At 36.3% G+C, this 27,809-nt stretch overlaps 2 protein-coding genes across 4 annotated transcripts in view; one reads left to right on the forward strand and one right to left on the reverse strand.

Moving 5' to 3' along the window:
* LOC111604446 (protein TANC2) overlaps window positions 1–27,809 on the reverse strand; it is a 54,144-nt gene that overhangs the window by 21,350 nt on the left and 4,985 nt on the right. For all 3 annotated transcript variants that reach the window (XM_030224201.1, XM_030224180.1, XM_030224170.1), the window contains exon 2: window positions 445–627. In XM_030224201.1, the coding sequence (XP_030080061.1) occupies window positions 445–627 (183 nt within the window). The remainder of the gene's footprint in view (window positions 1–444; window positions 628–27,809) is intronic.
* On the forward strand, window positions 17,983–19,680 carry LOC115483449 (trichohyalin). Its single transcript, XM_030225443.1, has one exon. It carries the CDS (start codon window positions 17,983–17,985, stop codon window positions 19,678–19,680), a length of 1,698 nt encoding a protein of 565 aa, XP_030081303.1.

The following is a 27,809-nucleotide window of genomic DNA, read 5'->3' on the forward strand; positions in this document are numbered from 1 at the left end:
TAAAACAAAACTAATTTAGACTAGTTCGCTTTGGCTTACGAATAGCAGGGTAGTAAAAAAGTTATATTATTATAGCCTGTAACTAAAGACCAAACATAAACAACAAATCAGACTATAAACCATAAAATCGTATGTTTGACTATGTAAAGAGCTGCGGAATCTGTAATGGCTGTAATTTTAAAGGTGTTTCGCCACTAATTTTTTGCCTTTAAGTATTTGGTGGACAAATTGAAAGGATATCATAAAAAAATAAAAGCACATATACTCTTAAATGGCGAATTCCGAGATAAGAGTGCAACAACAGCATAAAAAACACTCGACACAACACCTTGCAGTCAGAGCTGTCGAGGGTTCGGCTCTTGTTGCACATACTTGTCTGCCTTATATGGCATGTCCATGAGATACGACGAGACAGAGACAGACACCGGCTACTAAAGTACTCACCTTTCAGCGAACTGTTCATGCACATGGGGCACTGGTCGTTGCGGAACATACAGGAATAGCAGCGTTCGTGTCCGCAGGTGTCGATCAGTTTCCGTCGCTTGCCCTTATCGAAGGAAATGCGGCACGAGGGGCAGACAGAGCCGCTGGCATCGTGTTCCAAGAGCCGTCGAATCGATTGAAGATCTGCAAAGCAAAACAAAAATGAGTGTTTGTCTGTTAACATATTCATTTGGTATTTACAGTTGGCCACATAAAAGCGATTATCATTAAAGTGGCATTTAGCACAAGGTATTAAGGTCTAAGCTAAACACTTACTAAATTTGATGGTAATTTAAGAATCTTAATGGATTGGCTGGAGTTAATAAAGTTGCTGATGATAAAAATGTTAAGGAAATGATGATTGAGTTCTAATTGATAGGAAATATAGTTAATGCTATCTGATATTTCGAATCTTATTTAACCTGACTCTTTTAAACTGTAATGTTTGACTTATATAATTATAGTATAATTTTAGTCGTGAGCTTTGTTTGTTAGCAGATTTAATAGTAGAAAGTAGACAGACTAGTTAGGAACTAACATTAAAAAAAACGTAGTTAATTAATTAAAAATATAAAAATGGCAAAGACGAAATATTGTTTAATTATAAATATAAATATTTAATATTATTTATTTAATTAATATAAATTAATATATTTTGCTTTACCCTCAAATATACAAATATTATTTATTTATATTTGTAAGCTAATGAAATTAAAAACATTTAAATTTGTTTACTCTTAAATTGAATAATAATACTATTAATTTTTTCTGATATATTTCAATTACAATTTATTTATTTATATTAAATATTTATTTTCATTTTTTTTATTTGAATTTAACTTTTATTTTTGATGCAAATTATTTTTAATTTATGCCATTTTCAAGATATTTTCTGCAACTATCTGCTAGAAGATCGTTATTTACCTCATCTTATACGACCATTAGATCTTATCCAACAAATCGCCACAAATTCTATGCATATATTAAGCATTCAGCTGGATTTGCTTGCTTGGCTTTGTTTCTTGATTCGTTTGCCTCATGTCGAAGCAATTTCAACGCTTCAGAGTCGCAATTGCGACTGCACTTGTTTGTTTACTATATTTACTTTATTTCTTTTTTGTTTATCTTTTTTTGTTGTTATTTATTTATTTTTTTTTGCAGCCGTTTGCATAAATTGTGTCTGTCAATTAAATGTCGTTTGCGTTTGTCCCAGACTGCAACTGCCAATCTTTGACTGTGTGTGCAACTACCCAAGTCGTCTCTGTGATATCTCGCATTTATCTCTGCCATCAGTAGCTGCAAGTATCTACCCTGCCCCTGCCGCTGCCCCTGGCACTGCTGCTCAACCTGCTCAAGCTGAATGCCAATCGATGGAATTCTTTTCTTGGCTGCACTTTAATTGATTTAATTTGAAACGCTTGGTTTATTATTTCTATTAGCACTTTGTCTTTCTGTGTCAACATTATGTAAAAATGTGTGCAACAATCGGTGGCATTTCGCTGCACACGCAGTTGCAAGTGCTTACAATTTGGTGACACAGCGCTGACAGCAGCACTTGTCATCAATAAGAGATTTTGATACTTACAGGAATCAGTCTAGAAAGCATTTTCAATTTCAAGTTCACCTTTTTCCACATCTCTAATATATCTGTCGTTGTTCACTTTATATAACTATCGTAATATCTGAACACAGATGAGAATCAAACATTATTCATACCATAACAAAAATCTAGAAATAGTGCTCAAAGTTTCAGCCAACCTTTCGAGTTTTATTTGCAATCACTTTAGGAAAGCAATTTCAAAGAGCTCTCTGAGCGTTAAGAGTGCATGATTAGCATGTTGCATATCTATAAGGACTCAATACAATATATTTCCATACTTGCTGCTGCTGCTGCTGCATTTTGCTTCTCTTTTTTGCTCAGCCCCATAAAATATGGAAATTGAACGAGGCTTTTGTAACTCTTGAGCATTCAACGTCCTATTTTGAAGCCCAGTCAAACGCCATGCTGCAATTCCTGTTTTTTTTCCTTCTTTTTCTTTGGTGAGTGGGAACTGCAAAGTCGACATCAACTTCGACGACGACGACGCCAACGAGAACCACGTCCGGTCGTCGTAAAGTGGATTACAAGCGCAGCCGCTCGATCAGCGTCTGGGCTTCCATTCCATTCATGCCCACTTGACAAACACTCAATACGAAGTCTGCCAGCTATTTTTCCTTTTCGCTTGCTTTATTTATGGCAAATCAAAAGTCAAAGTATTTCTCTCTTTTTTATGATTTCTTAAAGCGCTGCCCTTGCCTCAGATATTTTGATATTTTCTGGAATTATGTAACGGAAAAGCCCTCAAATATGCAGATAGCTGCCAATCCTCTCTTTGAACTTTTATATAGTTATATACTATAAAGAACTCAAGTCTATATAGATAAAGTTGGCTTATGATTGCAGTGGACTGATCAATTTGTAGGGTATTTATCACCAAAGTTTCTTGATTATCATAGATATATATTTCCTTAGTTCAACTTGAATAGTTGTTGCTTTATTTCAAATTTGACTCTACAATTTAAAGGGTATTCTTTAGTCGTCATCACACCTAGTTCCGTTACTCGTTTTAATGTTTCGCCAGGTTCTCTGCGCAGTCGCCGCGTGGGCCGCCGCCGCCGCTGCCAGCTGCCAGCAACAGCCACGACGCACAGTCTGGGGGCCTCCAGAGGCACAGCCCACGTTGAGTTTGTGCTTGCTGCTGTTGTTGTTGTTGTTGTTGTTCTTGTTGCTGCTGCCGCCGCCTTATCGTGTGGCACAAACTTTGAACTCGACACAGCTTGAACTTTCGACCGGTGTCATGGGAATTGGTAAGCCTAGCCAGCAGAAGTGGACAAGGTGCCGCCATGGCCTGGCAAAAAAAGGGGCAGCTGCAGCTGCTATGCAAATAATGTGCAACCCTCGTCCAGTGGTCGGGCCCTTGCCCCTGTCCCATTTGGCACATGGCGCAAATTATGAACAGTTGTGTTGAGAGGCAACAAGTGTGCCCTGTTGTTGGCATTTCCCCGCACCACCTGCACCACCTCCTCACTCACTCACCACAAAAAAAAAAAAAAAAACAATTTACAAAATGTCATCCGACAATTGGCATGTCGCTTGTCAAGCGCAAGCGCGGCAGATGCCACCGACAAATGTTCGTGCCACAGGCAGTTGGGGTTGCAACTGGGCTACCTTTGTCTAGCACTTGGCATGCCAATTGCCGCAAATAACCATAAGGTATGTGTAGTGCTTAGCAGGCAACAGGCCATGGCAGAGAACTTTGTCAAGCTTGCTCAAGTAGGAAATCAATAGCAAAGAAAGCTATTTGAGATGGGCTGTAAGAGTTATTGTTGCTAGCATCGATAAAATTTTAATTAATTTATAATTTTTAAAATTAATTTTAAACTGGCTAAATGCTTAGAAAATGTATTTTACTATTTTCCCTATAGATTTTCTTTCACTAATGAAAATAATTTGCTTTTTGATTGAAAATTTGATACAAAAAATTAGACATAACAATTTTTGTAATTCTTTTAATGAATCAATAATAAATTTTTAATTTTTTATTCAATTTCTTTTCAATTCAGAAAAATTGAAAAGTATTTTCCAAAACGTTTAAGCTATCCTTCAGATATTAATCTGCTCTCCGACAGAAAGACTTCCTCAAGAAGATATTCCATATAAAAATATATAGGTTTACGCAAAGCCCTCGCAGCTTTCCCGCTGCTCACTCATTTCCTTTGTCTTGTGCCCACGCCCACGCGTGAGTGGGTTGCCTTTGTGGCTTCAAAGCATAAATATTCTATTATTTTTGTATAAGCAATTCCATATTAATTTCATGGATTTTAAGCAGATTAATTTGCTCCTCTATGAGAGAGAGCGTCCATTTGGGAGTCAATGTACTCGTTATGCTCTCCTCTCTCTCTTCGTCTCTGTCTCTCGCTCACACAACAATGCGCTGTGAAATGCATTTAAATTGCAAAATTATGCAGCTACTGTCGTGGGGGAGGCAGAGCATTAGGGGCATTCCCCCTTTGAGCTGCGCGCTACGCATGCGCGGAACTTTTTTAATTTTATTAGATTTATGCGAATCGCTGAGATAGTTGCGGCTTGGATTTGCGGTTTGCGCCAAATTGATTTGAATTTTCCGCTGCATTTGTTGTTTTTTTTCTATTTTATTTTGGTTCAATGAATGAATTGCATTGGGCTGCCGGTTTGCCCCCACAACGTGCGTGTGTGTGTTTGTGTGTGTATGTGTGTGAGTGGTGCAGACATCATGTGGTTCATGTGGGCGTTTTATTTCAGTTAAATTGGCAAACCGCGGCCTGCGGTCGCTGTGAATCTCATGTGGGCGTTCTGTGTGTGTGTGAGTGTGTGTGTATGTGTGGTGTGTGTTGCCTGTTGGCACCGGCACTTGTTTTCCTTTATGTAATTTCTTTGCAAATTACTTTGAATACACAAGTTTTTCTTGCCTCGACGGCGGCAGCTTTGGGGCCTAATTCAATTTGCGGTTTATCTTCACGGCCTTAAATTGAGAATTTAACTACCCAGCAGACTGCACACAATTCCCAGGGCATGCCGTGGAATGTGTTCTAATAGGGCTAGTCGCAAATTGAAATTACCCACAAACTCGTTACAAAACTATTCTTTGGCATTTCTGGGAAATTGCTGCAAGGAATGTGCTAGGGAAATTCTGGAGAGACTTGAAAATTGCAAACTTCTGCAAAGAGCAAAGTAGATAGATAATAGACCCGGCTATATTTGCATAAATTCTTATATTTTTGACCAAACTTTGAACTTCTTCTGTAGCTACATATGATATCATTATGACCTAAAAATATCATATATATGGTTCTGTGGCGAAGTTTCTAAAAATTGTTTTATAGCTGAATACATGAGTATGGACAGCCCTTTACAGTTTAGCTTAAGACTATTTGCCATGCATATTTACAAAGAAACCTTCCCATCGTTAACTTTTCTTGTTAAATACCTTGCAAAACTTGTTTGAGGTTCTATGAAATTATCGTAAAACAAAGCCGAATAGAGACGAGGCACGAGTTGTCTTTTATAGAGTTGCTTCTTATAGATATGTACATAAGCACGCTCGCATGGATAAAGGTATATAATAAGAATAAAACTTGATGATGCCAAAAAGATATGAACTACAAATATATGTATATGTAAATGCTTAAGTCTCTATATAAATAGCGCTATGTAGCCTATATTTATGGCTTTGAAATTCGAGAACTGGAATGTTTCAATTACAGCTGACGAAAATAAATGTCACCTGGCCGGTCAGGGTTGCCAATCTGAACAGTGCTGAGAGACGGCTCAGGGTTAACTGGAGGTAAACCATCATAAATAGAGAGTGGCATTTGCCGCCCCCTCCCCCCAACTGGCGTGGAGTTTCACAAATATGCGTATTCATTACAATTGATTGACAGACTAGACACAAACCACGAGCGTAACAATTCAAGCTTGAAGTGCGCACCCAACGAACCATGGTCCATTTACCACTTGCCTCTTACCGGTTGCCATCTACCTGCTATGTGCTAACTGGTGGCCAACGATTTGCAGTTCCAATTAAATTTAAGCGCCAAACCAGCAAATCACAAAAGGAACCGCAAATAATTGTTATACGACTAAGAGATACCCTGTATTAACTATATATAATTTTCAAGGTGTATTTTTATAGCTGAAAATATTCCCATCAAATTTATTAAGCCAGCTTTAACATTTTAGCTTGTAATTTACAGGGTATTTATAGCATGTCAATAAGCACGTAAAATCTGGTAATATTATAGATAGTATTTCTACTTATCTTATATATATAATTTAATCTGTTTATATAGAAATTATTCAAATCAATTCTATATTCAGCTTTCATTCTTCTTTTACAGGGTATTCTGGATATATTAGGATATCACATTAATTTGGTTGCTTTTAAATCTATTCACATCAAATTCACAGTCAGCTATAGCCTTCTACTTATCATTTAGAGAGTATTTCTAGCAACAAGTATCTGGCAATGACATGGAACATTTTCCAGCACAACGATTTTCTTTGTTTCGCTCAGATTTATCAAAATTACTTTTGGTCTTTGGTCAGGCTTTTTAGTGTTTCTGTTTTTTATACCCCTTTAATTGGTTTTCAGCTTTTTTGCTGTCGATTCATTTTTTCGCTTTAATTTAAAAGCAAAGTGTAAAAATAGTTTTATTGTTTTGGTAAAAACATTTTCAAGTTCAGTGCGTGGGCAGCAAAAATTAAACACAAAGCCTAAAATATTTTACATTCAAGTTTCGGTTAGCCCTTGCCCGCTAACTCTATCTCTATCTCTCTCCCTCTCTCTCTCTTTATCTATCTCTTTTTCACGCTTTTTCCATCTTTCTCTTACTTGTTGAGTTTCCGATTTCGAGCTGAAGCTTTGCGTGGGTCATGGTTGGCTTTTGTTGTGGTTGTATGGGTTAACGTGGCTGTTAGATGTGTGCGAGTGTGTGAGAGTGTGCGTGAGTGTGTGTGAGTGTGTGTGTGTGTGTGTGTTTGGATTGTGTTTGTCATCGACATGTTCGCCTGCATGAGTCAGCATCCCAACGCGTCGGAAGTGGGACGACCATGCAAAGTCTGTAATTACATACATCACATACACACACACACACACATACACATCATTTTATAGATGCATTCGCTTTGCATTTTTCAAGAGAATATTTTTAGCACGACTGAAATCGACAGTTGAAATTAAAAATTCGTTTCGCTTAGGTTCTCAACGTGTGGTAAAAATATATTGGCAACGCCTGTAAGATATTTAAGTTAGACTTAAACTCATCTAAGTAATTATAATAAAATTTATGCTTTAAAAAAGTGCAAACTCTCTACAGAGACTCAATTGAAGCGTCACTGTAATTCACTCAACTGTGTCAGAGGCCACCAGACACAATCAGGATGCATAAATCATTCTGGCAGAATGAGTGTACGACAAGTCGTCAGGTAGAAAGTGCGAACAGCGCGCTTAAATAATATACTATGGAAATAAAAACAATGTGCAGCGAAGAGAAGCAGCAACAACAAAAGAAGTGCTGCACGGTAGGCAGGTGGTGAGAGTTGTTGTCGTTGTAAAAGTCAAATTAAGCGCGAAATTGGTTGGTTTCTCGAGTGGAACTGCGAGAAAAGTGTCATAAACCCTTAAAGAGTTGGCGGTTAAATGAGTTGCAAACAAATCGCAACTCATAAATAACCCAAATGGTCGCTCGATTGGCAAATTTCGTGAGATTTCGCCTTTTGATGCGCTCGCAGTTCGTGAAAACGTGAACGAGAAGCGTTACCTAAGCATAGCCAGCGGGTCCATAGGCAAAACAAAAGAGACTGTGAGTAGGAAAAACGAGGCGTAGCCAGGCGTCGATATCAACAGTCTGTTGTGGCAAACTCAAACTCAATTCATGGAAAATCCATTAAGCCTCATAGCTTTTTGTGGCTTTCGCAACGCTTTGTGCCAAGTGTCAACTGTGGCAAGTGTCACCAACTTGCCACAAAACGACTTGCAACCCAACACACTGGCCCTTTCAACTCAAAGGGGAGATAAAAACGCCGTAGAATGTCACAACTTTCAAGGAAATCAATGTTGTTTATCAAATGTTCCGGCTCAGTCAGTAGCTGACATTGGCACATGAAATGTAACTGATTATGGAAAATGTGTTCGACTATGTATCTGATGTGATTGCGATTCGCTAGAATTAACAGACATAACTTATCATAGAACAGAAATAGAAATAGAAATGGAAGTTGAGTAGACACAAAATATCTATTTAGATTGTTACTAGACAACAACAAAGATATAGATATAGATATAGATATAGATATAGATATAGATATAGATATAGATATAGATATAGATATAGATATAGATATAGATATAGATATAGATATAGATATAGATATAGATATAGATATAGATGTAGATATAGATATAGATATAGATACAGATATAGATATAGATATAGATATAGATATAGATATAGATATAGATATAGATATAGATATAGATATAGATGTAGATATAGATACAGATACAGATACAGATACAGACATAGATACATAAAGTAACTACACATATATACATATAGATACATATTTTACATTAACTCTCTGCAATACTATCTTTTTAAAACTCCCACAATCCTCTATTATTTTATGATTTACTTCAAAATGGAAAACTCTTATCATATGCCTTACCCTCATCAATAACTCAAAACCAAAGCCAACACATTAACCAAACTCAAAACAAGAGAGGAAGAATTTAAAAACATGCAAATCAAATTAAACCAGGCAAGAAACTCAAGTATCGAATAACGCAAGTTCTCTTTTATCTGCTAGCATTGACCCAGTTCCCGGAAAGGTAAGACGACGTTTTCAGCAGACGATAAAAATTGTTGACACATTTCTGTGGACACATCTTCTTCGGGCAAATATAACTCTAAAACTCTATTAGTGATGCCAAAGCACACACACACACACGGCTCGTGCGTGAGTGCGTGAAAATAAATTAAAATTTATTGCCTTTTAAGCTGCACATTTAAATGTGTGTCAAAGCTGGCCGGAAACTTGGCAAAAAAAATCAACCAAAAACGAAAAACAAATACAAATACAGTTTATATATGAGTAAAAAAGCCACGCAACTGAACTCGTAATGCGAATATGCATAAATCAAATGGCACTTCCGTTGCGCGTGGGCTTTATGAGAGAAATACAAGAAATACGCTCAGCCAAATGAAAAGTGACAATTTTATTGGAAGACAACGCAGCAGACAGAAGCCCAAAAATGTAGTCAGCACATGCTAATGCAGACAAACTTGCTAATTATTTTGATACCCTGTTCCAGTGGGAAAAGATTAAGCTTAAAGTTGTGAACACAGAAATCTCTAAAATGTTAAAATTAAAAATTTAAGAAGACCTATGCAGCCTCTAAATAGGAATCCATTCCATCTAATTAATATTATAATATATATAATATAAATAATATATAATATATATAATATAAAATAATATGAAATAGTTACAACTTTAATTGCATGTATTTAGATAATATTATTATTTAAATACTCTGATTTAAATATTGTACAATTTACCATATATACAAATCAACATATACGTTCCAATAGATTATTATATTAGAAATATATTATTCAAAATTTATTTATTTAAAGCGTATAATATTTTAATATATATATAATTTATATAATAAAATGTTTATAACTTTTTCAGTTCATCTCCAGACTTAACTACTTACTAGTTCCCTTCATGTACAAATCTAAATAAAACGATTCACTGATTCAGTTTATAGCTCAGCTTAAAGATGTAGTAAATTAAAATAGGAACCAGTTCATTTTCTTTTACTAAACAGCGTACGCTTTGGACATAGTTCAACTCCTTTTTCTACATTATTACTGCCTTCGTTCAATTCCCGTTTTCTACGAGTCTTACAGGGTATTTTCGAGTCTTCTCACCTTGTGCATGTTGTCGCCTTTTCTTTATCTAGTGCAAATTGTGCTTGGCTTTTATTTTTTGGGGGATAAACCCACACACAGGCAGATCAGACAACGCGTCCACTCACTCGTCATTTCAGCTCATACGCCCCAGCTGAAGCCAACAGCTGATTCATTCATTCATTCAATCACTCATTCGCTGGTTCATTCATTAGTTCACGTTTCACGTAGCATTTATGCGACATTTTTGACAAACAATCTTCAAAGACCGGACCTCGACTCGACTCGACTCTGCATCACTGTGGGTCGCAGCCGTGGTCCAAGTGGTTGGGCTGCCCATAATTGGCGTCGACCATCGATTTCTATAGTTTCCAGTTAGTTAATGCGGGTCGCTTTTGTAGCTAGTGGGCTTGCAGTCTAATGATTTAGTGTTAAATGCATCTCTTTCAGCTTGTGGATTATTTATGGAAGCCTAAATTTGTTTAGCTCTAATCGCCTTCTGCAAAAGCAACCTAAATGCAGCTTGAGCAGGTGTCAAAATTCGTGTAAATCAATTGGAAATTGAAAAGTTAATGAACATATGAAAATCTCTTTTGTTTGCCAATTATTATTTTCTCAATGGTTTCTCACGCTTACACAAACTCATTTTGCCACTTTGAATACTCAAAGAGTAATTAAGTTACGCTGATAAATCTATTTCAACACTCAGAATTTGCAAGGCAAATGATTTTTGTTTTTTTCTGTTTGACAAACAAAAACAATTTTGAAATGCTCCTCAGAGCTGAACCCACAATTTGTTGTTCCATTAACTTGTGGGCGAATTAGCATTTGAGCATTTATTTATTTTTTTTTTTTTAAGTAAGCAGAATTAATTAGTTTTCAATGAAAATGAGCATTTAATTTGTGCATTTGCGTGAAATTAATTTCAATCTAATTTTTACGAAAACACTTTGCTAACTAGTCAGTCGGGCACGTGAATGCGATGCACAGATTACGTTTTATTTAGAGTCTTTAACTATGCATTTCATATCGGGCCCCTCGCCCCTAATTATGTTCAAATTAATGCTCCAAGGTCGACGGCTTCGTTTGTTCGATTTAGTTTTTGAAGTTTGTGTTCGTCTTTTTTTGGGCTTGGCTAACTTTTTGTGTTGATGCTTAGGTGATAAAAATGGTTTATTGTTTTTGCCTATATTGAAATCAAAATTCAATTCAACAATAACAATATTGATTTGGATAAATGAGCATAGGAAAATGGAAATAAACTAGTGAAAATTTTATATATCTCATGGATATCTGATTACAGACAGAGAAATTTCAAACAAGTTATGAAAATGTTGTTCATAATGATGGCTATTTGTTATCAAAGCTGCTTAAAGTTTATTATATCTATAGAGATCAGGAATTTCCATAAAGCTCAACAATAATCGAAAGCCTATTTTGGATTTGATATCTTTAAAGTTCAATAATATTTCGAATTTTAAATATATTTCAAATTACGTTTAAAGACTTCTTTCTCAAGTTGATTTTCTTAAATATAGTGTTTATTTATCGATCTTTAATATATGCATAATTATCATTCGCCAAACAGCGCCTTCAGCATCGGATATCAACTTTTGTCCATTGGCTTAAGGCAATATTTCTGTTGCGGCTGTCAAATATTATATTATTTTTCACATCATTAGTAGATCTCCGACTACGATTTCCTAATGTTGATTCTAGCCATAGTTTACATTTATCTCATATGTGCTGAGCTTCTGGCGACTACCGATTGCGGCTGCTGTTTCTGTTTCTTTTGGGTCTATTATGCTAATGAGGCGTCACAGAGGTCTCTGGCAAAGCGGCTTAAAGTGGAAGTGCTTCTTGCCAATCGGCACAGAACTTGAAAACAAATTATAAATATATATATATATATGTATATTCACACATATATATCTATAAATATATATTCTTTTTCCAATATTGTGCATACATTTGCATAAATTACGTTGTGGGAACACGCGTGCGCTGCGACCAACTCCATAGATGGACTCAGCTATGTGGACCCAGTGTGCGTCTCTGTCTCCGACTCCGTTACAGCCCCAGAGCCGAGGTTCTTGGTTGGATTGACAAGCTTTCAGCATTGGCTTGGCGCTCGATTGCTATCGCCGCTTCACGATGAGGCGATGAGCTGCATACAAATGAGTTAACGGCGTGTGGGCGCCACTTGATAAGGGGCGGGGGCAGCAGAGCTGGTTGCATGCAACGCCTGGGGACCACAACACGTCGACGACATGCTGCGGCTGCTTCTCCGCTTGCCTATTGGACACTCATTGGCCTCTTATTGTCATAATGGACTCATTTGTGGCGCTTTCTAAGCCGTCTGCGCCTCATTAATCATCGGCGAGGCGTGGCATTTAGTTATTCGGCTCGTTGTAAATATTTTGACCAATATTTTGTGCTAGTTTTTTAATTTTATTTCCTTTTGTTTTGTTTTACACGGTCGCCAGCTTTTTGTTGTTGCTGCTGTAAATAGAGCGTGTGATTGACAGCGGCTCGTTGAAATTATTTTATCTTTTATTTTCTACTCTTTTTTCTTTTTTTTTCGTATCTCTTTAATTCGCCTTGATTGATTGATTTCGGGCTGTCGTAACACAGAATTGGCGATATCTATATGAAATTTTGAAATCTTTCACCAACAAACTTCAAATTACTCAAATTGCCTTTCAAAAGTTTCAATTCTTTGATTGACAACTCGAAAAATTGACTTGTTTAAACAAATTGATATGAATAAAATTATTTAATAATTTTGGAACCAATGGAACTTTGAATTGATTTAATTTGATCTAATTTAGTGAAACTAAAAACAGTAATAAAATAGAAAATGAAATTTCATAATTTTGATTCTGTTTTTGTTTTTATACCCATATATGTTATAATAAGTAATAAATACAACAGAGATAATTCCTTAGATAATCTAAAAGTGTTTTTAAATGGGTCTGCGATTCAGAATTATTGTTTCGCTAAAAAATTATAGATCAACGAAATGTTTTCCACAAAAACTCAATTTAAATCACATACAACTATATATCGCTTTTACCATTTTCTTCTCACTAAAGTGCTAATATTATATATTTCTTCTAAGAGTTCTGTGCACATTAGCATATTCATAATAATTTTTCATGTGGCTAAGCCTCAATTAAAAGCCCATTCTATTAATGAAGCAACAGCCATCCCAAGAGACTTCAACTGACACTGAAAAAACTACTAACAAAATTGACATGAGCAACAGCAACAACAACAACAATAGCATCAACAAGACTTCAGGTGTGGCTGACAAATCGATGTAAAGCTCATGTTAACCGATAATGGGGCTCTCGATAGACACACATGCAATTGGCAATGCTCTTTAGAGCGTGTAGCATATACAAATCGAAAAGTTAACAAATTTGCCGTCTAAATCGTGATCGAGTTGGCATTGAAAAGTGCCTGGACAAACCTAACGTGACGATGATAATGCTATAGAGCGGCTTATGAAATTGTATATGTGCACATACATATAATACGTACTGTCTATTGACGTCTAATGGAAGGCATCCAGAACATTTCAATTGATAATGAAAACACACAATTAAGAGTTCAACTGCTCTAACCCCGCCCAACAAAATGGAAACGCCTTCAAAAATAACAAAAAAGCCACGCGCTTTACTTCAATTTGATGTCGGGCTTTAGATTCGAAAAAGGGTCGAACAGAGACATGTCTAATACGGGTTTCTAAACTTATGAGTGCTATCGTTATGGTAGATGTTGTTATTGCTAGTGGCGTTGTTGTTGTTGTTGTTGTTGTTGTTGTGTTTATTGTCCGCTATTTACACGAAAAATGACATAAGTCGCAGAAGTATTTCTTGAACAAGTTGAGTACAGCAAACAACTTTGAAGTAAATTTGTAAAAAATAAGCAAGTATGAGTACGAGAGTCGGGAGTGCACGACTAGCAGATACCCTGACACCAGCGTATATCGACTGTTATGCAGCTAGCAAATATTTTATTGAATAACTTTATTTTCTGAATTAAATATAAACATGAACATGAAATTCATAAGAGAATTTTAGTTCCAAAAAATCGAGTATTAAGATTTTTTATTTTCTCCCCCTTTGGAAATGAAGATGCAAAATCATTTTAATGATAAGCTAAATAATCTATATTAAGAGATTAGCATAAGATATTCAAAAATTAAGTGATAAAATCATTCGCAGCACTCAAGAATTTATAACAATTTAAAGTGTCTACATCTCGAAGGATAGAAGGACATATCTAGATCAACCAAACTGCACATTTCCATCAGGTTACATATGTAAAATCAGCCACGTGTCACATACATTATCACATAGACAAAATGCCCATTTTGCATATACTCAACGGCTGCTGGGTATAAAAACCATTTCATATATTAACAATAGTAAATTGCCGTAACGACAGAGAATATTTAAACAAATCATACTTGAAATGTTGCTTGTCAAAGTTTATGCTAAGTATTAAAGTAAATGCCATTAGTCATTAGCTGAACGAACATTAACTTGGTCAGTCGAGCTAATATTAAGTAAACTGAAGAAAAATAAAACAGTTTTCCATAGTTAGATTTTGATAAACGATATTTAACATGTATAAATTGAGAGATCTCCAAATTGGAACATATAGAAAAGTTGCTTATGATACAATAACTCAGATATAGGTCTTGAATAAAAAACAAACGATTCATAATAAAACTTGGCTAAACATAAACCTTGTATATATGTAGGACTATCGGCTTTTTATGGCAAGAGCAGTAGCCGACTATTTAGCATTGAGAAAGGCACTGACGATGTGGACATCGGTGCTTCAAAGCTTGTCAGTCAGTGTAGATCTTTAAAGTGTTTACGATGCTTAAATTACATTTTCAGTGTATGTGTGTGCGTGTGTATCTGTGTATGCCGTGCAAAGTGGTAATATGTATGCTACGCTCTAAAGTTGTTTAGATTGAAACGTCTTTTAATTGCATGTTAATTGCCCGAACCACAATCGAGACGAACAACTGGCGAATGTGGACGCGTTCCGAGACGCAGTTAAGATCTGCAGAAGATACAAAGTGGTAGACGGCGACCTCGTCTCGTTGCTGGCCAAACTTGGAGCTCGCAGCAGAGCAGTCAGTGGACATTGTTTGTGCTTTTGCGAATGCTCGCTTCTTTCTCTTTTCGGACTGAAAAACTGGACGAAGCTAAACTGGGGAACTGCATGAAGTTTGTTCTATAAGAAACAGTTGCACTCATTTGTTGTCCCAGTCGCCATCATTGTTCTTGCTCTTGTTCTTGTTTATCTCTCTCGCTCCTCTCACCTGGTTGTTCTCCTGCCCAAGAGCCCACTGCATAAGGTACGTGTGGCTATGGCTCTCGTTCCAGACACTGCCCCTGGCTTTACCTCTCGACAAAGACAAGTTTTTCAAGTTTTCCGACAGGGGCACATGAAGTCATTCAAGTGGCAACCAACAGCAGCCCAGAGCCGAACCGAACAAGGGCCAAGACACAGAGCTTGACCGCAAGAAGGCACAATTTTGCTTCTGTTGTTGTTTGTTGTTGGTTGTTGTCCAGCTGCCAAGTTGTCCAGTTGTTTAGTGCTGTCATTTGCACTTGACGTGGAAGTGAACTAGCAACAATTGCATTCAGCTGGCAAACTATTGCTGTAAAACTTATTTATCCATACCTAAAGTCTATAATTCCATCAGTTGAAGCTTACGAGGAATCAATTACCTCAGATAAGATAAGATTATCGTTGCTAAGTAATTGACTATATTACAGCAAAAGTTTAATATTTATGAAGATGTGCTAAACTTATATAGATAAAGCAAGCAACGAAAAGGTGTAAAATCTTATCTAAAACTGACTGAAATGCTATACGTTTCTTTGTCTACTATTTACGTAGAAAACTTTTATAAAATATATATATTATATTTATAGATTAATTAATAAATACTTAACACTCAAATTGCTGTCGAAATTTAACATAAATGTTAAACTTAACAGAGATTTAACATACACATGACATGACTCCACACTTAACAGAAGATACTTAACAGATAATGTCAAGGGCTTTCAATTGGAAAGATTCCATTGCATTTCAAATTTTCTAAGCAGTAGTCCGTAAATGTCGCTGAAGTAGATGCCGCATAGATGTCATAACTAAACAGTGATCGATAAACTTTGAAATCACTTTTAATGCCACTTCGATAAGTAGACAGAGCTACGAGTGGCATAGCCTATTATACACTCTTATAGATACGACTAACTAGTTCGCCTTTATCGCGTGTTTTATTGGCTTTATTTATGGGCAGGGCCGTCGTAGCCTATATCGCCGTATACAATGTTGAATCACTGACCCAATTCAAGGGCCCGGCCCGATTGTTACGCTTCAGTATTTCACTTTACTTTTGCTTCTGTATGCTAAGTACTTAAAATTTGGCACAACTCGAATATATTCAACCCGATTTTGATCCACAAACTTCAATGAATATAAAACGCGTTATCTTTCTCAGATCTGTCTAGCGTTGCGGCCAGTCTACAAATGTTTGTGTTGAAAAATATATTACAGATATTTTTACAGAGTCTACAAAGAGTTCATTGTAAGACTTTTAGTGGCCATTCGCAGTTAAGTGTTAATTAAATTTATTTGAGCCTCAGCTAGAGAGATACAGATACGATTCACTGGATTTCAATGGGCGCCAAGTGAAGCGTGCCCAAGCAGATTTGTTTTGTGCCCTTTTCTGGGTTCGGTAGCTCTCAGCACCGAAACTTGTAATAGGCAATCGGGAAATGAGTTGACAATTTGAGTTTTGTGGGCATTCCGAAACTGAGCTCAACTAGCGACCAGTTGTGTGTAGCATGCATCGTGAAGTACGCCCGTAAATTGCGCACTTTCAACAATTTTTTATATTTTTTTTTTTTTTGTTTGTTTTTTTTTTGTTTATCAGAAAAGCCCGTCACCAGATGCACATTGAGCTGTTGCAGTTGCTTGCAAAATGTGGCCAAGACATAAGTTTTGGACATAATTAAGCCATCGCGAATGGCATTTGGGGAAAATGTTCGCCATTTGCGTTGACAGTTGTCAGCAAGCGCTAACTTGGCTAATTAATCAAAATAATGACAACATTTCTGGCCTAAGTGACTTGACAACATTGACATTTTTCCTACACAAAGTATCACAATTAGTAGTTAAATGTATTAGAAAAATGCAAATCCGAATAACTCAGCCATTCGGAGACTGAAATCAATTAAAATTTGCGTAGATAAGAGATTGTTATTAGAATAAAAAACTAAGTGAGCGATACACTCAGCGAATAAGCTGTGAACTCCAGTCGAAATTTTTGAAAATAAAAATGAAAATAAAAATAAATAAATAAATAAAATAAAATTCAAAAGAAATCTTCTAAATATATTTAAATAAATATAAATAAGTTCACAAAAGGCACAAGAAATTTTAGTCAATATAAAATATATATATTAGTATATATAAATATATATTAGTATATATAAATATATATTAGTATATATAAATATCTAAAATTTACAGATCCCTTATATACTTTTACTTGACCCAGGAGAGATTGCAATATTATTTTATAAATGAATTTATAATTTTATTTAATATTTTCTATTTAAAAAAATCTGATCTCTATATGTATATGATATGATATTGTATATCTTTCAATTCCCATTTTCTTTCTTTTATTTTTTTTACACTCAGTTACTCAAAATTCTATTTTTCCTTCCCCACTTTTTAGCTCTCAATTGTCACTCCTTTCTAGCTCTACTTAAGTCTTCTCTCTTCCTTTTGCCACTATAAATAAGTGCTGCAAATATGTATATAAAACATGTAACAAGGCATTCCCATAACTACGCATCGGGCACCTTGACAACAGCTAATAAACACGACTATAATAAGCAGCTGGCAAATGACAGAAAACAAGAAAACTTTCAGTAGATTCTCTAGTCAAATGCGATGCAGTACAGTTGGCTGCCGCAGGAACGACGCCAGGTGAGGATACGCGAGAAGCCGCCGTTGGTGATATCGCTGCAGCGCTATGCGCGGCTGCAGGCTAATGCCAACAAAGCGGCTGAGCAGCAGCGGCAAGAAAGCCAGAAGCAACGTCAGCTAAGCGAAGAGCAGGTGCGCCTGGGCGGCGAGGAGCTACTGCGTCGCTTTGCCGGACGCAATCTCTGTGCCACGGAGCAGGAGCAATGCCGTAGAGACCGGCTGCAGCAGCAGCAGGAAGAGCAATTGGCGAAAGAACGAGCGCAAGAGGAGAGCATTGCAGTGCAGCGCGAGGAGCAGCTTAGGCAGAAGCAACGCATTGAGAAGGCGCAACAGCTGCTGGAACAACTGCGGCCGGGTCCACGTGAGCTGCACTGTGCCAAGCTGCAAAGCGAGGTGCTGCGCGGTATCATTGCTCAGCGGCAGCTGCAGACACAGTTTGCGGCAGCCAACGAGCAGCAGCAAGCGCTGGACAGACGCATCTACAGCGAACAGGTGTTCAACGGGCTGGAGGAGGCGCAGTTGCGCCAACAACAGCGAAGCCAGCAGCTGGGCGAGCACAAGCGCGAGCTGCTCAAATCCATCGAGCAGCGTCAGCTGGAACGCAACGCCGAGAAAGCTGAGCAGCAGGAACTGGAACGTCTGGAGCGACAACGCAATCAGCTGCAAGTGAAGCAGCAGCTGGATAAGGAGCGCACGGAGCAGGCTGCCAAGGTGCAGCAGAGACGCCAGTACGCCTTGGCATCGTTGGAGGCAGCTGAACACCAACGGAAGCAGCAGCAGCTGCTGGACAAGGTGGAGCTGGCGCTATGTGAGGTGCACAACGAGGCCAAAGCCAGGCTGGACAACCTGAAGATCGATCTGGCCAAGCAGCGCGTACAGCGGCGACTGCAGCGCAACGCTCAGCTGGCACAGCAGCTAGCACCTCGGCTGCACTACAGCGCCAGCGAGGATCAGCGACGCCACGAGCGACAGCTGGCAGAAATGCGACGTGCGCATAGTGTGGAGCAGCAGGAACATCGCCAGCGGCGAGAGCAGTCCAAAGCGCAGCGCCTGGCCACGCAGCAAGTCGAACAGCAGCACGCCGAGGCCGCCAAGCAGCAGGCGAAGCTCGAGCACAGCGACGATGTGGCTAGGCGATTGGAAAACGAACGCATTCACGTGCAGTTCAAGCGGCAGCAGCGCCAGGAGCAACTGCGACGCCAACACGAGCTGCGCGCCCAGCTAGACAAGCAGGAACAGCAGAGGCGCGACGAGCAGGCACGTCCGGCCACAAACTACAATCGATTGGCGCAGCTGGAATGCCTGCGCGAAGATGCTCGCTTCGTGGACTACGCACACCGACTGATGGTCGAGGCGCAGACCAGGGGCTGTCCCCTGCAGCCCTTCATGCGCGTCCTGGCGCAGTACAAGAGCGCGAATCGCATTGGCGCCGAGGTGCGTGTGCCAAGGCATCTGATTACCAAGTTGACCATGGGTCGACGCACCAAAGGCGACAGCCCAGCGGCGAAGCAACAGAGCACGAGTGAGGAGGACGAGTACAACAAAAGAATCGCGGAGACCCTCAAGAAAATTGAAGCTCTCGTTTTGGAAGACGCCAAACCGAAAGACGAGATCAAGAACAAACTTGAGGAAGCTTTACAAAATAGTTCGGAACAAGCTTAAATAATGGCAAATTAATATAAAGAAATTATGAAGCCAACTTAAGATATTTTAGAATTATAGATATTTATATACCCTGGCGAAATGTTGTATAAAATTGATAAAGTCTTTTGATATAGATAATGTTTGCAGTTCTATAGGAAATATATAAATATACAAAAATATATAAATATATAAATATTTAAATATATAAATATATAAATATATAAATATATAAATATATAAATATATAAATATATAAATATATAAATATTTAAATATATAAATAAATAAATATATGTATAATAATAATAAAAAAATAATAATAATTTCATTTGATAGAGTATTTAAAACTCGATAATCGTATCCCTCCTCATTTGCATTTGCAGGAGTCATTTACCACTAAAATTCTGTTTGCAAATTGACACTGAAATAAAATATCAACTAATTTAGCGAATACTTTTGGATTGAATTCCCCATTTCGACGACCTCAGCGGGCAGTTGTTCGAGTTCAAAGTAAGCCAAGTATCAATTTCCCGTGTCCAGGTTCCATTTGCATTACTCATGGCCTCCAATGCACTTGTGGTAATCGGAATCGAATACCAACATTCTCGCTCTCTCTCGAAGTTACGTTAGGTGACTCGCGTATATTTATGGGGCATGTTTTGGTGGATGCCACAAAAGTGTTTTTCTTTTTCTTTTCCTTTTTAGTTTTAGTTGGTGAAAGGCACTTTGGGCAGTTGCATGCGAGATTGTCATCAAATATTTGCGCCAGCAAGTGGATAAATTACTGTAATTTACATTTGCCACTTGCCACAGCTTGATAATTTATGTGGAACAATCAGATGAAGCATGGTAAGTGCTTGAAAACAAAATATTACTTCAATTAACGTGCGACTGCTAACAAATTCTATATTGCAGCTGTGCAGTGTTTGAATGCGGCATTCATCGATAATTATTGATCTACTCTGAGTTATCGATCATAAATGTTTTTAAAATAAGTTTTAGAATTGCAACAATAAAAGCATTTCTTTACAGGGTATTTACAAAATGCGAATCTATATTTTTTATACACAAAACATTCGCTTTTTTTTTATAAAATAAAATATAAAAATTGGATTTTTATTATTCCCACAGGAGAAAATATTAATATTTCATTTTAAAGGGTATACAAACAGGGTATAGAAAGCTCATAAGACCCTTTGATTGAGCTTTAACTTTTTAGCTTAACTAACTGCAGAAATCACTTGAAGTTTATTTAGACTTTTAGACATTTAGACATTACTCATTTGTAAATTCGAGTCAAGAGTTTAATCAAACAAACTAATGAAGCCACAGAACTTCTCACTCTCCCCATGCACGCCGCTCGCCAGGTTCCACCCCAAAATAAGCCCACTAAAGTGTCACAAAATTGAATTATCTGATCGAGTTACGTTCTATATTTGAGTCGTCTTTCAGTGTTTACGTGTTTGTGAAGTCATGTCAACTGGGTTTTGCTGGTTTGTTTTTTGGTGTTTGTTGTCTAAGCAAATGCCTGACAATGAATGGGTGTGTGTGTGTGTGCGTGTATATGCCTGAGGCTTAAAGGTTTTATCTTTTTCATGTTCGCTGTGAACTTGTTGATTTTAGATACAAAAGTCGCTGTCGCTGTCGTTGTCGCTGTTGTCGTTGTCGTTGTCGTATTTGCGCAACCAAAAACAACGAGAATTGTCGAAACGACCAAAAATACGAAGGTTAATGTATCTTCACATCGTTCAAGCTATATCTATTGCAAATAAAACAAATACACTGCAATATATATTTCAATGCTTGAAAGAAGTTTCAAAGCGAGCTTCACTTTTCAGTTGAAGTTTCTCATTTAGATTTTTTTTTTTTTTTTTTTGCAAGTCTGCCAGACTTTGTAGCTTTGCCGCCGTTTTATATATACACAAATATACAGAAAGTATAGCACATACTTACATATATATATATGTATTTATATATAGACAGACCTGACAGAGTTCTAAGAAGAGACAACAGTTTTTTTTTGTCTGGCCAAAAATTGAGCTGTGCAAACATAAATTTGATTCTGAATTATGAATTTTGTATTCGACAACAACAAAGCAGGCAAAGTGCTTAAGGTTTAGCTCCTTTTGTTGTGCGCTGATGCGCAAAAGTTTGCCAATTAATCAAAGGATCTGCAAAATGGAACTGGCTTCTGAAAGCGCATTCTATACGTTATCCTAATGAGGCTTAATGAGCTGAAAAAATAATATGACAAAGGAAATTATTAAATTAAAAAACAAAAGGAAAATACAGCTTATCTGTGAGCTTTTAGATAAATTATGGTTTATCTATAATCTACTGCTGTAATACCTGTTTAGTTATCTACGATCTCTACGAACTCTCAGGTTAAGCACCTTTTGCACACATATTTTGCTATATAAATTTCTATTTATATAGAGATTGCTTAGCTTAAAAAACTGACTAATGCTGAAGTAACAACTTAGTTGAGTCATTTGTCTCTTCAATTCAAGGAATGTGTTAATAAATGCACAACAGACAAAAAACAGCTAACTAATTGGGAACAAATCTATCGTTTGAAGAGGTTTTTTTTAAAACAGCTTAAAGCAAATATCTCTTAAGACTTACGCTCGTTTTATTTTCGACTTTCCTGACAGACAAAATAATGTAAAGGGCGTGTGAAACTTACCTGAAAGAAGAAAAGAGAAATTCATTAGTAAATGAGAAAAAACAAAATTAAATACATAAAAAACATAAAATTACCAGAAATGAGGGAAATAATATTATTTAATTAAAGATCGTGATGCGAACGCCGATTATAAATAATTATACCTTAATATTCTCATTTTGTTATAAATAAAATATAATTTAATAAAATATTGATTACACATTTTACATACTCAAAAAGTTTCTTAAAAATTACATTTCTGTGTTTTGTTTACATTACGAAAGCGTTTTGCTCTCTAGGGTTAAAAGTTTCACCCCATTAAACGCTATGAAAAAGTATTTCCCATTAAGCCTTTAGTACTTGTCTGCCACTACGCACATTATGTTCCACGACAATTCTGTAGATGTTTGTGCATGGTCCACAGACCCAAACATTTATATAGCTCATTAAAAAAACAAAAACAAAAATTCCATATAATTTAAATAGTTCAGCGTCGTAAAAAGACGACACATGTGGCATTAAAACACAAGAGCAGCAGCAACAGCTTAGCTGAGAGGCAAAACATTTTGTATTTTTCTTTTCATTCTGATGTATCTAGAGTTGATTTCAACTAATTGCTTTGACATCTTTTTTTGTTGTTGTTGGCGTTTGTGAAGCTGCAGCACAATCGTCTAACACATTCACAAGATTGCCTCGAGATCAGAAACAATTTGCAAGCTGCAGACTGCAATGGCTTCGCCCCCCCCTTCAGCGTCTTTGCATTCCATTTGCAATTGAAGATCAGGCGCCAACTGCTTTCCAAGTGGATGTCTTTGAATTGGCGCCAGACACCAGTTTGTGTAAACAATTTAAGCGCTCTACATAGTCGCCACACGCCTCTGCAACATCGCAAGTAAATCTTAAGGCAACTGGGGCTGGGCTGCAGGCAGGAACTAACCTTATCCTGTCTTTATTTTGTCAGACAGTTTTATGGCTCGCACGTAAATAATAAGACAAATATGTGCAGGAAGTTAATGAATGGGTTTCTAATAATATTTTGCATAAACATGTCACAAATCACATAACACGATTATAAAAGACACGTTTTCGAGTACAAGTACAGTGCTCACTCGATGTGTGCAACAGTTAGAAATGTAGAAAATTTGCAAATATTTTTTAATGATGGGAATTTATATTATATTATATTATATTATTATATTATATTATTATATTAACATTATTTTAATTAATATCAATTGAAATTCTAAATATATCATTTTATTTTTCGATATTCTAATTTATGAAATAAATTTTTAAATATTTTTTTTTACATAATAAACATTATATATATATATATTTATATTTAGTTCAGACATTTAGGATATTCTAATCTATGAAACAAATTTTTAATAATTTATATTTAGTTAATCGATTTAGGAATTCAACCATAAGAAACCCGAGTCAAGCAAAGCTGCGTTCTATTTAATTATGCTTCACTGTCCGCCCGACCAAGTGGAGCAGGTTCAATAGTTCAGTGTCATTCTGATAATTCATTGTGAGCTAGCGGCCTTCAATAGAACAATAAACAAAAACTGACCAACTGAGCCGTGACTTACAAAACTTGCGTGCGTTGAGCTTGGGCTTTGTGTAATGTTAATAACATATTAATAATAATAATAGTAATGTAAAATATTAAGCATGAAAAATGATTTTTGTTGCTGCAAAACAAAGGCTTGGCTCGAGACTAGCTGGAAACTGGCCATCGATAACTTCAGCCAGCTCTTCCGTTTTGTAATTAATCAATTTCAGCTCCCAAATGCATACAAAATAAATCGCGCGCTTTGTGTGAAAAGTAAGCAAGAAAAACCAACAGCAACAACAACAACAAGCGACAGCAGCAACCGCAACAACACATTTTGGTTTTATAATAAAAATGTTAAAATTTACGAGACAAAGGCGCAACATTGACGTGTGTGCAACATGTTGCAGGCCAGCCAGGAGCATGAAACCGAAGCTGGCAAAACATGACAAACACCCAACAGCCAAGCCAGATAAACTGTATATATATATATATATATATACATATGTATACATATATATATTTATGGGAATAAACTGTAAGCTTTTGTTTTAATATTTGTAAATAATATGATAGAAAGAGAAACTATAACTAAAACTTAAATGCAGCTGCCAGAAGCCGTAGGAAAATATTATTATGTGTACGATAGGCTCAATGCGTGTAATTCCATACACAAAATGTAATGACTGTCCCCAGTTTTAGCCAAGTAATTTTATATCTAGCAGACACTTTTAAGTAAAAACTCATAAAATATATTAAACACAGGAACTTCATTTGGAAGGAAGCTAGCTGAAGCGAATGTAGTTGGATTCTAAATTTGAAACGTGTGAATTTGTAACAAATATTATGTATGTATGTATGAGAAAGACATCGAATTACAAATAGATAAACGATGTAATAAAATGAAAAACATAAATTAGAGCAGGCGAGAATATTGTGAAAAGTTTCAATTAAGTTTCAAGATTTAAAAATAAAAATGTATGTGTTCGAAATTAATTTATATATTTTTTTGTCAAATCGGAAAGTTATTCGACTGCAATTGTTAGAACTAAAGATCATAAACACTTTCAGATTATGGATTGCGAAGGAGATCTTTTTTAATGGAATTGTTGAGTGATTCCCAAACAAGCGCAAGTCACACAAATGAATGTTAAAAATACTTTAGCAATATGAATTCGATAAATTAATTTAAGCTTAAAGAAAAATTTTAAAAATTGCCATAATTTCATAAATAAATATATCATTTTTTTAGAAACCATTATCGAAATATTTATCATTCTCTCCATGATTTTTAAATGATTTTTCATTTCATTTAAAAATTTAAAAATTAAAAAATTTTATATTAACTTTGGTTAACTGATCTACAATTTAAAAAAATTTTTAAAAAATATATAAATAATAAATGTTTTTTATAAAAATTTATTAAATAATTTTTTGTAAATTGTGTTTTAGGAAAACATAGTTGCCATTATTATATTATTATTTTCAGCCATTTGTTTGGTAATGTAGCTGAGCTACCATTGTGCTTAGCTGCTGCTGCTGCTGCTTAACAGTTTCCTATTTAGCCATGGCTTATAATTTATGTCTATACAGCATTTGTCCGCCGGGCAGGCGGCGTTAACATAGCGCGTTATTTTTTTTTTTTTTGTTGGGTAGTCGTGCCGTTTAGTTGGGTTATTTCTCTTCATATTCTTCTTATTTTTCTTCTTGTTGTTGTTGCTGTTGTTTCTCAGTTCGTCTCGTCCCGTGCCGTCCCATCATATCGCCCATTGAGCATCTCGACGCATAAATCAAACTTTGGTCTGCAGTTTTTCTTCAGCAGACGAAAAAAAAACACAACAAACTGTTTGGTCAGATCAAATTGCCCGACTCTGGACTCTCGTGTTGCCAACTTCTTGGAACTTTGCCTGCCCCAGCAGAGATACGTTTGTACACAGATACAATTTATAGCCTTTTAATGCTGCAGTTCTCTGCCGTGTCAGAGTCTGTGGCAGCGTTGACATTGTAGCGGTAAATGTTGATAAATTAATTCGCTGCAGCTTGCAACGCAGTTGCACAGACTGTCATGCGGCAGCAGCCCACAAGCTGAACCCAATAAGACTCAACCTTTAGCTGCCTGAAGGTGATTCATGTCCGCCATTCGCCATGACTCCGCACAAATGTTGAAATTTAAGCAGCCCTATATACATATGAATATAAACATATATGCAAACAATTGGATTTATCAAGTGACATTTCGCATGTCTTTGCCTTCGAGGCGGCGCACAACAAACAACTGAAGAAGAAGCAGAAAATCACTTGTCAAACTGTTGGCCTAGAACTTGACGCATTGAGCGCTAAAGCTGGTTGTGAATTATAACAGCGATGCAAATTTATATGACGGTTGGTTCACATAGGGAAAAATACGTTGAAGTCTAAGAGTTATACTCGAGTATTAAAATTGTAAATAGGCTTGAAAGACAATTGTCTAATTCAGTAGTTTCTAAATAATCCCTTTATAAATTTCAGTTAAAATCCACTCAAACTTCTTCTTTGCCAGTTGATGAGTATGCCGTAGTCGCATACACCCCACGCCTCCATTTCTTACTTAGAAAACTTTTTTATAAATTTTCAGAATTTATCTGAAATCTTGATCTTGAAAACAACTCTTCAATCTTTTAAATTTCTTCCAGCTTAATGTCGGATAAAATTTTAATCATTATGAATAATAATTCTCAGTGCTTTTTTTACAGAGTTTTTAACTCTGTGCATTGCCCCTTGGCACGCACCTTGTCAACTGCGGCGCACAGGTTCAACAAACTTGGCCGCTGGTTCCGCCCATTGTCTGGGAACTGGGAAATGTTTTTATTGTGAATACTCTCGCATGATGAGTCTTCTAATTAAAAGAAATGCTCAGTCATTAGGCAACAATTTCACTTAAACGACCCAGGTGAAAGTTAATGTTAAGGCACGAACAAAAATACAATAATAAAAACAAAACAAAAACAAAAACAATCCATTAAATCATCTTCAGCTACAGCAAAAAAAACCTTAAAAAATAAATCAAATATAATAAAAAAAAATCAATGAATGAATGAAATTATTCATAAATACATTCGCAAAAAAAAAGGTTTTTTGTGAGGAAATTAGTCAACGACTCGCACAATATTCAAATGAGAAACGTTTAGCCCGATGACAACTGAAGTTTGAAATTATTATTTTTTTATTTATTAGATTTTGAATAAATATCGAAGTGCACTCAACATTTTATTGAATAAACAACCCACGTTCGAAAATTGCCAATGTTTGCTTGATGTCAAATCGCAAATAAAAGATAATTTAAGTGAATGTCGAAGAGCCCAATCAAGGTTTAGCCTGGCTTATGCAATGCTTATTAAATTCGAGGCGAATCTACGAATAATTCATTGCCATAACTTTCCTTCTTTTATTATAAAAATTAGTCACAGATAAGTTCAGAGAAAGGTCAAATGTAACAAATGTCTGTCCATACGTACAGGGAATATGCATTAGTAAATGACTCAATATTGAATGCATTAATCTCTGATTGTTTTGACTCTGTTGATTAGATATAAAATATTCTGATACTATGAAAATCGCATGGAAAGGTATTTGTATTATTGAGAAGAAGCGAAATCGACGCTCTCCCAGGAAACTGTTCTTTCTATGCCATAGGGAAGAATATAGAGAAAGAAAAGCACTCGCTCTTTCTAACTTTTACTCGTTTTTTGTCTATATATTTATTTTATTTCGCGATTAAATTCGTAATTATAAATAAATTTTAAAAAATAACAGAAAAGCGATATATGAGTGGCAAAAATCGGTTCAATTATATTCAACTTAAATATGTTTTCTAAGACTAGTTAAGATAAATATCTTTCTCTGTTTTATTCCATCTTTCTTTTAATATATTATTGCCTTTCTATG

This window comes from Drosophila hydei, unplaced genomic scaffold (assembly GCF_003285905.1).
Source record: "Drosophila hydei strain 15085-1641.00,03,60 unplaced genomic scaffold, DhydRS2 tig00000001-arrow-pilon, whole genome shotgun sequence".
Taxonomy (NCBI): Eukaryota; Metazoa; Arthropoda; class Insecta; order Diptera; family Drosophilidae; genus Drosophila; species Drosophila hydei.

What these genes read in the sequence shown, in the direction of transcription:
- LOC115483449 (XM_030225443.1), top strand. Translation starts at nt 17,983, where the DNA reads ATGCAGTACAGTTGGCTGCCGCAGGAACGACGCCAGGTGAGGATACGC.